The sequence below is a fragment of the Piliocolobus tephrosceles genome, chromosome 5, assembly GCF_002776525.5.
Source record: "Piliocolobus tephrosceles isolate RC106 chromosome 5, ASM277652v3, whole genome shotgun sequence".
NCBI classification, from domain to species: Eukaryota; Metazoa; Chordata; class Mammalia; order Primates; family Cercopithecidae; genus Piliocolobus; species Piliocolobus tephrosceles.
In genome coordinates, this window is record NC_045438.1 from 4,523,581 (window position 1) to 4,535,840 (window position 12,260).

General features: G+C 43.5%; 1 protein-coding gene across 1 annotated transcript in view; it reads right to left on the minus strand.

The window, feature by feature from the left end:
• SLC35F1 (solute carrier family 35 member F1) overlaps nucleotides 1-9,300 on the minus strand; it is a 404,897-nt gene extending 395,597 nt beyond the window's left edge. The window contains exon 1 of the mRNA XM_023219009.3: nucleotides 9,128-9,300. Coding sequence (XP_023074777.2) covers nucleotides 9,128-9,300 — 173 coding nt within the window. The remainder of the gene's footprint in view (nucleotides 1-9,127) is intronic.
• Between the last annotated feature and the right edge of the window lie 2,960 nt (nucleotides 9,301-12,260).

Genomic DNA, 12,260 nt, shown 5'->3' on the forward strand with positions numbered 1-12,260 from the left:
CCTGACCCACCTTCCTGTCACCCAAACACAGAATGTGACCTCCTTAACTGTGTGATCTCTGAAAAGTCGTACTCCCCACTTACTGCCCATTGTACAGACCTGGGCTGCTGCCCTGTACTCCTCACTTCTAAATAGTTTCCCTGCCTCACATTCCAGGGCAGCCCTTGCAGGCAAGGTGCCCCAGCTGAAGACCAGGCCATTTTGCTGGGGCCTTGATACTTAATGTAACTACTGTCAGCCTTACTCTACTGCTTCCATATCATCACCTTATAGGTATAGATTTTCAGCGTCATGACTAGTACCAACCTGATGCCCCCACAGTGAGGAACAACCCCCCCCCCCACCAATCCATGATTAGATGCACTCCCAGAATCCAAATTCACTCTTACTTCCACTTGGATATCTGGCTGGCACCAGTGCTTCTCAAACATTCTATCATAAAATATCCATGTTTTTAACAATTCATTGAAGACAAAACTTTTATGAAATACAATAAAAATCAATTATGAGAAAAAAATGAAATGAAAAAAACAAAAACTGAAATACAAGACCCAATTCTTTAATATTGGGACAAAAAATAAAATAAAAGTGCTCTGTCAAACTGCTATAGCTATTTCTAAACGCTTACTTCCAATTTCTGTTCTCATCACAGTCTGGCCACACAGTCTGCAGTCCGGCAGGAGTCCATAGCCCACAGTCTGAATAGCTGGCTGCTGTCCTCCCAGCAGCCTCTAGCTCACTCAGCACCCTAGGCCCTGGGGAGCAGATCTCTGTCCTGTAGTGGCTTTCAATAACCTTTCAACAAACAAGTATTAAATACCCACTATTTGACAAGCACTGCTGAGTGCCTTCTCAAAAATAATGAAATCTTCTTTTACCCGACCTGGTCCAGATTCTGTTCAAAGCAGAGCACTTCCCTCTCCATCCTGACTGCCCCCACCCCACTTAGACTCACCTTTCTTCCCCTCTAAATGACTGCAGTAGCCTCCTAACTGATCCCCAAACTCTGGTCCTTTCCTTCTCCTTTGTCCTATAGATATTCCCCCAGAGTATCGTATTTGGGCACCTCTCTGATCATGTCATTTCTCTACTCAATAACCTAAAATAACCTAGTAAGTCTAACTGCTTATTAGAGCATCTAAGGCTCTCCATTATCTGATCTCATCCTACAATCTAGCCTTAATTCCCTTTTCTTCCCTTTATATTGACGCATCCTACAATATTGTCAAACTAGACACTTAATTCTCCCCCAATCTCTTACTTCCATGAATGGCTCATCCTGTCTCACCTCCCCATCCCTGTACATATTCCTTTCCTGCCCATCTTTCACTGCCAAGGACAAACGCCATCCCTGATCCCTCCTGACCTTTCTCCAGCCTAGCATGGTCTCTCCTTCCTCTGTGGTTTTATAAAAGCACTTAGCTGTATCACCACATAAATTTGTTTCCTTATCTAGAAAGGGAAGAAAAGACTAATCTTTGTTATTAAAAGAATAACATACAATATAATGTTTTATAATATAAAGTATATGCCTTATAAGGTAAACTTTGAGAACCTGAGTCATTGTCTAAATGCTAACTTTAACTCAAACATCTCAAACACTCTCATTAGGCTGTATCAAATTATATATAAAAATCCAGTCCTTCCACCAATTCCTTGTTATGCTCTTGCATATTTTAAATCTCTCCGTCTGCAATGCACAAACATGTCCCCAAGCCCCACAAGGTTGCCTATGCACTGTCAGCACATTAATATTTTCAGAAAATTCTATTTTCTTGAGTTATACGGCAAGGACCTTCACAGGTTCACCCTGAACAGAAGAATGGGATTCAAATCTGTTCTTTTCCTTCTAGCATTCTGAGGCTGGATGAACATTAATAGCTGTTTCTTTTTTAAAAATATTTAAGCCCTAAGTGAAACAAACTCAATGGTATTCATCAAAAAAGGTCTGCTTCTTGAATCTATGTAGACGTTGAGTAATTTTATCCTGTTTCAGTCTTCTACCTGGGCAGTTTTCCTAAAAGTGAAACAACTAATTTATGGGGATTTTTTGTCAGATCAGCTTGAAAACATCATTTTTGAAACTATATCATTTTGAGAGGTATATGTTATCTTTATTTCTATTTTATTTAAATTGCCCCCTTGATGGGTTATATTGAAAGGGCAATAACAGAAACTCCACCAATGGCACCCAGAGGCCATACCAGCCATTGTGATCCAGCAGTGCCCAACATATAATAGTCACTCAATGAACACTCATTGAATAAAATTCTCCCTGGATGAATGAATCAATGAATGAGAGAAGGAGATCTATCTTACAGGTCAGATCAGAGTACTTTGTGCTTTCTCAGAGTCAGGTATGATCACAAATTGTAGCCCTGTCACTCTAAATCTGTATATAGTTAGTATGATTTGGTTTTAAAAATCTATTCAATCTTTGTTCAGTTATAGTAGGTTTCTCTAATTATTTTTTTTAAATGGAACATATTAGGAATTGGTGGCTTATAATCTCGGAACTTGCAAAACTATATTTAAGGGCTTGTTTTTTAATCCTCAGAGAGTCACATAGTAAATATTCTTGAGACAAAGTTTAGAATTTAAATTCAATAGAAACTCTCAATGTCCAAGTTTCCTACTTGGACATTGATTTTATGTAGGCTTGCTTCAAACTCTTCTGTGTATATCCTTAATGCTCTTTGGTTTATATTTCAAAAGGGTTTCAGAAATTTGAAAATAAATCTGAAGAAAATAAATCTAAGTTGGAAATCAGTTCATTCTAAATCAAATGAATGGATGAGTCAGAATATATACACATATATATGTGTGTGTATATGTATATGCAGATAGATAGACAGGTAGGTAGGTAGAGAGAGAGATAGATAGATAGATAGAATTTTTTTGTTTTTGTTTTTTGGGGGATTTTTTTGAGATGAAGTTTCACTCTGTTGCCCAGGCTGGAATGCAGTGGCATGATCTCAGCTCACTGCAACATCTGCCTCCTGGGTTCAAGTGGTTCTTGTGCCTCAGCCTCCCAAGTAGCTGGGACTAGAGGTGCATGCCACCATGCCCAGATAATTTTTGTATTTTTAGTAGAGATGGGGTTTCGCCATGTTGGCCAGGTTGGTCTCAAACTCCTGACCTCAGGTGACTCCCACCTTGGCCTCCCAAATGCTGAGATTACAGTTGTGAGCCACCGCCCCTGGCTGAAAAAATATTTTTAAAACTTAAATTATAATATATTTCAAAAAAAATACTCATGTTGCCACTAACTGAGTTGCCACTAACATTTTTCTAAGAAAATACTTCCTAAAGAATATTTATTGTTATTGTTTTCTTTGACATTTCTTGTGAAATTTCTTCTTAACTATTGTACATTCAAGGAGTCCCTGTATAATTCCAAAGTGTCAGAACAAGGTTAATACGGATTGCATATTGAACAGCTCATTTACATGATTCCAATATCTCGGCATTTGGAAGCATTTACTTAGGCATTATATGTAACAATTCAGATTATGAATTACAACGTTCATTCTAAATAGTGATACACATGTCAAGTTTCCCAGTTAGATTTAGAGGTTTTGGCCCAAGAATAACGTTTCGTCGCATGTGTGTCTTCCATAAGAGGGCTCAGCACACAGTTACTGCTTACGAATAAATGAATATAGACCTGTATATGTTCATGTTACCATTAAGAAATATGTCCAATATTCATAGGGTTTTTTCCATACATCTACTGAAGTCTGACTTCCTAAGCATACCTCTTGAGAAGCATAATCAAGAATTAATGTGTTTGAACAATGTACAGTGAATACTCACTGGCCTGAACGCAAATGAACAAGCAAGCTAAACTAAAATCTGGTGATGGTACTTCCATATGCTGCATATTATTTTTATCAGAAATGGCAACTAAATAATAAAACATCTCTTGCATTAAGTAACTTTAGAGCTATATGAGCAGCAGCTCAGTTGCCTATACCTTCTACATCTATAGATGTGTACAGTGAAAACAGACATCGATTAGGATGCCCCCAAGATACTGACAGATTTTGAGAAAGTAAAAGTTCAAAGAAAAATCACACAAAGACAAGAATATTTTAATACACGTTACTTACCTGAAAATGCATCATCTTTATCTGAGGTAATACAAATATTCCTTTAATGTGAACATGAGTTTCCCCAAGCACTGGCCATAAATACAAGTATACTGGGATAATCTTTTATTTTTGTAATTTTGTCCTTTTAGTTAAAAATAAATGCATCCTTCAGACATCCTTTTTTTACTATTAATCGTAGAAAAGTCTATTTTTAATCACACCACCCAGTTCCACTTGGAATATTTTGTATCAGTCAACCTCATTACTAGCTGATCTTCCTCTTTTCATTTTGACATGTGTTAGAAGGAGCAGCTTGAGGAAGAGTTTCACCATTAATTTCCTAACAAAAGCCTTCTCACTTGTTAAGAAAGGATCATCTAAATTATATGTTTCCACCAACTGTATGGAATACCTAGAGTTCAGTCATATCCATTGGTTCATGATGTTCTGTCCACCTTACTTAATGACTCAGAAAGCCTATGTCCACATATTGTCCCATATTACATGGTAAGTTTCCCACTTGGACATTGATTTTATGTAGGCTTGCTTCAAACTCTTCTGTGTATATCCTTAATGCTCTTTGATTTATATCTCAAAAAGGTTTCAGAAATTTGAAAATAAATCTGAAGAAAATAAATCTAAGTTGGAAATCAGTTCATTCTAAATCAAATGAATGGATGAGTCAGAATCAGTAGTGATTCCATTCTAATGATTAAACATTCCCACCATAAGACTCAAAGAGGCAGAAATCCCTTTATAATTTAAGACAACCCACTGTATGTCTTAATGGGAAGAAAGTGTATCAAAACTAGAAATTCACAGATATTTCTGTTAACAACTGAAAATAATACTCGTGTGGGAAAAGATAAATAAAAGCACACATATGCAAGCAAAACACAAAACAAGCTATCACTCATTTCTCAAAAACATTTCATTAAGAAATCATTTAGAGTAGAAAATCTTCAGGTACTTTAATATGTAGGTCAGTAGCTACTCCTATATGTGTCTAAGAAATCTATCTGATCAGCAATTTCTTTGAGAGGGTCATCAATTGTTGCCCTTGAAGTATTTTCTTTTTGTTGTTTTCTGCTTGCCTGTGGCAGGGTAATATATACTATACCATGCTAAGAAATAAGGGAAGGCCAGGCACAGTGGCTCATGCCTGCAATTCCAGCACTTTGGAAGGCCAAGGTGGGAGTGTGACTTGAGGCCTGGAGTTTGAGGCCAGCCTGGGAAACAGAACGAGACCTTGTTTCTACTAAAAATTTAAAAATTAAAAAAAAAAAAAAAAAAAAGCCAGGCATGGTGGTGTGCACCTGTATTCCCAGCTACTTGGGAGGCTGAGGTGGGAGAATCGCTTGAGCCCAGGAAGTCAAGGCTGCAATAAGTTGTGATCATGACATTGCAGTCCAGCCTGGACAACAGACCAAGATCCTGCCAGAAGGAGGGAAGGAAGGGAGGGAGGGAGGGAGGGAGGGAGGGAAGGGGGGAGGGCGGGAGGGAGGGAAGGGGGGAGGGAGGGAGGAGAGGAGGGGGGGAGGGAGGGGAGAAATGTGAAGACTTTGCTGTATTTTTTCCTTGTTTGAATCAATACATTGATTGTTTCACAACTTTGAATATTAAAGGAGTAGTAATTATTCAGCATTTAAATTGTCTTATATTTCTTGCATCCCTTTGCCAAAACAATTCTGAGTATACCAGGGGAAAAAATGTGACATCCCATTAATTATTTTAAAAAATTATCTAGTGCCTCCTCTTTCACCAAGTCTTGAATATAATTACATTCTAATCTAACTGTTTCACAGAAAGGGAGTAGTCAACCAATGAGATGCCCCAATTGTTGTGTACAAAATGCAGCAATCCAGCTTGACAAGCCTTTCGAGTAAGGGGCGAGGCTATGGAGTATACTAAGGAAATAAAATGATGCAGAATAATGTAAGGCAGATTTTATTAAGATAACACTATATTTCATTCTAAGCTTCTTGAGAGCAAGAAGTACCTTTAATTAATTGCTGATGAGCAATTCTCTCTTTAACTCTCCCTGGGGAGACAGCATATAGATAACATATGTGTTTGTAATTCTTCCTCTGGGTTGTCAGATAGCTGTTCCTGTAGACTGTGACCAACGGCAGGCAATTCGCCAGGCTTGCCTTGCTCACAGTCTAATATTTCTCATCCCATTGCACCATTCTGTGTCTCAGCGTTACCCCTCTGGCCCAGTGGGACGCTAAGAGCTGACAGTGGTACAGCCCCCATTTCAGTCACTGAAGAGACTAGCCCTACCAGCCCACAGCAATAGAATGCTGCTAACCATATATTTGCATGTCAAAAGTTGGAGAGATATTTTTTATACTGGTTCCTAGCTTCCCGATTTGGAACCACTTTCTGCTAAGAGCTCAATTGCTGCATGCCAAGGGTAGAGGAAAGAAGACAAATGAAGACAATGAGTGGACAGGGCAATGTGGGTGAAGTATTCAGGAAGGAGGAAGAGGAAAAGAAGAAGGCAAAAAAGGAGAAAGTAAGCAGATCGTGGGTTCTTAGAAAACTGACAAAGATGCTTATGATTAGGCCCCAGTGGGCCCGCCTGATATATCCATTACTGACTAGTCCAACACATCATGAGGGTTCAAACCAGACGGGAGCCACATCCAAGCACTCTGCAGAATCTCAAAAATTCACTCTCCCTCATACTCTTACCCCCTAGAGTCTAATCACTCTATAGCCACTATTAAGGCTCTCATTGACATAATTATGGCACAAAAGCGAAGCCCATCAGCATGTTAAATAAATTATGCCGTTGAGATTTTAAAACTTGCTAAGATTTTTCAGTCTCCTTACTAAAAATGTTATTTCTTGAAACAAATAGTTTCTTCTTACCCTTTAAGGATAAGGAAAAGTCAGTTACTCAATACAAAATACTATACTGAAAATTCTAAATAACTTTGAAAGACAAATAAATAATTGTTTTAGCTTAAGTCTAAAGGCTACAACCCTAGGGTTCCATTCATGGTTGTATGCCTGAGATGAAATGCCGTCAACCCAACGTAAGTGTAAGTTCCTTCTGCATACACTGGGACTAGTACAACTCATGTCACAGATCGCGGAAGGTTTAATGAAACACAAGGTTCTACCCATAACGTAGCACGACTTCAACTTCATTTGCCTATGTTTATCCCACAGACTTACCTTAGAAAACAAAAATGAGTTGAATACATTAATTCATGTAGATCTTTATACTTTTCCAAGTCTTTTCTTCAGCATTATTTAATTCTCAAAATCATGGTAGGGAAGTAATACAAGTACTGTATTATTAAACATAACTTACAATGAAGAAACCAAAACCAAGTAGATAAATGGCTCTGCTGCAAACCACTTGTCTAGCTACTGGCCAAGGTATGATGACAACATACCCCTCACTCCTACCTCAGTGATCTTGTTTTTCTGGGCTCTATGATTCATTACATATCAAGAAATAACCTACATGGAATCAACAGTAACTTATAATTGAGTAAAGAGAAAATGAACAAAATATTACATCAATAATAATTAAAAATATATTGTGCTTAAAAATTTAAACAGCCAATGACAAGGTATTTGCAATTCAAAAAAAAAAACCCACAGGTATTCATTTAAAAAACACAAAACCCACATAATATGTACTGAGCCAGCGTCTTCTTGATTTATTCTACTTTATCTTTTGGAAGGTGGTATTCTCGGCTACAAATCAAAGACTTAGTTCTATTACCAACTCGTGTCTCCCGTCAGAGTGAATTTCTTCTTGTTTGATAATAAATGGAAATCTACAGAAGTACCCACAAATAAACTAACACACGCATTAATTCTTCACCAGGGATTCTTGAATGGTTCGGGATTTGATATGACTAAATTAAACTATACTCCCCAAATAAGGATATTTCTCAAGATTCTATTTCTGTACATAGTTTGTACTCCCACCAGAGCTTTGAGACCCAGACAGTTCGGTTTGAATTCGTTGGGAATCTCTGCTACCCAACACAGTGCCACACAGAAACCTGCATGAACAGAGTGACTGGAAGAGTTACCCCTACAGATGCATCGAAAGACACCCATGCACCCAAATAAAAAAAAACACACACACAAAAAACATTCCCTATAGAATTTTTTTAATGTGTCAGCTCGTCAACCATCTCAAGTTATTTGAGTAGAAAAAGTCCCTTTCACATTATAGATGAGTCAGAGGTGCCCGAGGTACCCCCATTTTCACGTCAACCCAGGTCCTCATCCTAAAACGTCCTGGTCCTGAATCCACTACGCAGATTCCAGCACTGGAGGCGCCGGAGATGGGCACCCGCCCCCTTCGGCTTGGGTGCTTCAGAATAACTGGGCGCCGCCGGCTCACACACCGCCTGCAATGTTTTGCACTTTGCCTGGGTCTGTTCCAGGCCTCTAGCCCTCTCTTCGCTGCTCCCAGCCAGGAAGAGTCCGAGGGGCGACTGGAGCGTCAGGCTGGAGAAGTGGGTTCCCTCCGCCTGCTAGGCTGTCACGGCGACCCCATCCCCGCCCCGCAAGGGGTCGAATCCGCCCGGCGGGGCGGGGCGGGGGACAGCACGAGGCCCGGGACTTCCACGCCATCTCCGCAGCCCCGCGCCTCCCTCCTCCGCCCTGGCTGGGTCCCCGCGTCCCCTCGACCACCGAGCGCAAAGCCTTCCCCTCTCGCCGGGGTGCGGGAGGGAAAGGGAAGTGAGGCGGCCCGCGTGTGGAGGGTGTGAGTGCGGACACACACACAGGGCGACTAGGTACGAAATACCCCGCCTCGCACCGAACTCCCCTCTCGGACCAGCGGCAGCTCCGCCACTCCAGGGCTCCCTGCGCCGGGACAAAGCTGCCGCGGCCTCTCCATGACCGCGGAGCGCGTCGTCGCCCGCTCTCCTCAGTCTCCCCCGGCCGCAACCCCGTCCCAAAGGACCCGTGGGCCGCCTGAGGGATGCAGGGGACCCGGAGCCGGGCGCCCGCAGCCCCTGCCCCCCGCGCCCTCGCCCGGCGCCGCCGCTCACCTGTTCAGCACTTTGCGGATCCTCTGGCGCACGCCAGCCCGGGAGGAGGCGGATAGGCTCCCGCCGCCGCCGCTGCCCTCGGCCGGCAGGTTCTCGATGGTGGTCACCACATGGTTCGGCGGGGCTGGCGGCGGCGGCTGCAGCTGCTGCTGCGGCTGCTCAGGGGGGATCATCGCGGTGGAGGCTGAGGCGCGGCGGCTATCAGAACGCAGCCGGGCGCATCGTGCGCCGGCTCCGGGCCCGGGAACGCGCAGAGGACCCGGCCGGGCGGCCGCGGCCCGGGAGGCGGTGCTGCCTGCGAAGCGGTGAGGCGGAGAGGCACCCGAGGCTACGGCCGCCACCGCCCAGCCCGCCACTCACTCCTCTCCAGCCGCAGTGCGCGAACCCTGGCGCCGGTGCCGCCGCCGCCCGCCCCGGCTCTTCCCGAGCCGCGTCCCCAAGTCCTGGCCCGCCCCGCGAAGTGTCTGCGAAGGGTGCCGCGCGGGGGCGCGAAGCTGCCGGTCGGCTCGGGGGAAGAAGTCCCGGCTTCGCCTTGTTTCCTCGTGCCCAGGTCTCCTCGGGGCGCACGGCGGCAGTTGTGCTGGCGCCGCCTCAGCCTGTACCCCGCTCTCTCGGAAAGCTGCCGTCTGTGTCTCACGGAGTGAGAGACCGAGAGTGAACCCGGAGAGCCGGGCGGGGGCGCCGCGGCGGCGGCGGCGGCGGCGGCGGCAGAGCGGGGCGCGGGCGGGGGACTTACTCGCTCTGCTCTCGCCAGAGGGCGCTGCCGAGGTGCCTTGTTGCCCCCGACCCTCTACTACCCGGTCCACAGAGGCCCACGGTCTAGGTTGTGGTGATTGTTTTGGTTTGGGTGCTTTTTAGGGGGACAAGGGGGCTGGGAATAGATCCTCCCTGTGGAGTTGGCGGGGATTCCTCTTTTCTGCCCAAGCGCCGCGGAATCCAGCACCACAGCCTGGGACAGCGGCAGGACGCCGAGACAGGTGCAGACCCTGGATTAGAAACCCAAACCGAAAATCTTAGATGTTGCTCCTACTACACTCGCCATAATTGGCCTGGAGGAAATGGGAGGAAAAACTACTCACAAAGAATCAATTCTGGGAACTGGAAAAAGCGTATCAGACCAACTCAAAACGTCTCCGTTTGAGGCAACGTAGTGCTGTGAAAGGAACGTAGGCAGGGTTGAGTTTCAGTGGCACAGCTGAAACTTATCCGCAGAGAGACTCTAAGCAATTAAATTCTGAGGCATTCGCCTCCGTGCAGCGAGACTACGCGTGTCTTTCTCCCAGGGGAGTTGTAAGACTTAAATGAGGTAAACCACCCAGCAGGGGAGCCTAACAGCTCCTTTAATAGTCCCCCAACTCCAAAAGGGAAAGTGCTGTGTATCTGCCACAGAAATCTTGGACCATATTTCTACCAAAGGAAACTGACTCTCTGTCCCGGGCATTCTTATACCAATTGATCCAGATCTCAATTAATAACCGACTCTTAAAAGACAGATACTTTTCGAATTTTCCTTTATTTAGACCGTTTAGATAGGGATCTTGCCTTAAAAAATGATATGCATTTAGTTTTAAAATTTTCGCTTCAGTGCGGTATGAGGAATTGAGTAAGTTTAACAGGTAAGTTTGTTCACACAAAGGCATGCTGATACCACTACTGAATCCAAATGCTCTGAAACCAGAAAATTAAAAATACCAGTGATAGGATTTGCCACTGAGAGAGGGAACTGGGGAGAAAATAACACTCAAAAAAGGAATGGACTATGTCCTTTCGACAGACGAGAAAAGGAATATGGAAGGATATAAATAAGATGGGATTCTCTGTTCAGTTAACAAGGTCCCATTCCTTTAACAAAATTCAGAGTCTTTTATTAATCATCAAAAATATGAGAAAACGGGTATTTGTAAAATCTCTTCAATCTATATTTCAATTCTGTAAAACCTACTTGCTACCTGAAATATCCCTGAGGTTTCTTTCTACAGAAATTAACCCCAATTGGAACATTTTCCCTTTTATAATTGAAATGTCATCCTATTCTTTCTCAACAACCTTTCATTCTCTGATTTTTCCAGCGCAGCTTTGCACAGGACACTCTGAAAAATTATTACAAACATGACCAAGGCTTGTAGCCTCATGGGCATTAAAATTCCAATAGTGGCAATAAATTTGCCCTAAGTGGACCCACCAAATGTAGCGGACATGAATAAAATGCACTTCAGCTGAACCTGGCAGCGAATCGTGGTAGAAGTCTCTCTATTAAAACAACATTTATGGTAATTTCAGGTGTCTGCTTTGAATAACTGGTTGCTTCAGTGCCCTCTTCCTTCACATTTGGCTTGCCTCCCTTTGAATGTTTTTGGCACGTCACGACTGAGTGCTGTGTCTGCACTTCAATGTCTGCATTTGCATCTGGTCATTTCTCTAGAGGGACTATTGAATCCAAATGCTCTAAATCTCCTCTGCGTCAGGAAGGGAGAAAACCAAGATGAGAGAAGAATAAGATAAGAGATGTAAAATTTCAGTCCTGTTGGTAAGATCTCAATGCAGACTCAAGCCTTATGCATTTGTTACTCCATTTCTGGGGGGATACAGCATCAGATCCTTTCTTATCCTCTGATTCTGTACTTCATGCTCATTTCTTAGGAAACAGCTAACCACCAAGTGTGGTGATGTGTGCCGGCTACTCTTAATGCTAAGATAGGAGAATGGCTTGAGCCCAGGAGGTGGATGCCAGCCTGGGCAACATAGCAAGACACCATCTCTAAAAGAAAAAAATATGTAAGTAGCTAGATAACATTTGTGAAGTAAGTAAGCAGGAGTCAAAGGTCCAAGTGTCATAATGGTGTGTCTGACATGGAATTAAACATAAAAGATGTAGAAAAGGCTTGTTACCCTTTTTCCTGCTTCAAGGCGTTTGTCCGTCCCTGGCCGCACAATCAGTCCTCCCCGAGCTCTGACTGGAAGGAAGGGAGATGAAGGCAGCAGGCTAAGGAGCTGTATGTAGTTTTCAGTGGTGGCTGTGGGTTCCAGGGACAAGCCTACTTCTCCGTTTACCTCCTCTCTGTCAGTTGTGGTTAGTGGTATGATGCTATTGCAGAATTTCCATGCCACAAAAAATTCTGCTTCTCTTACCATT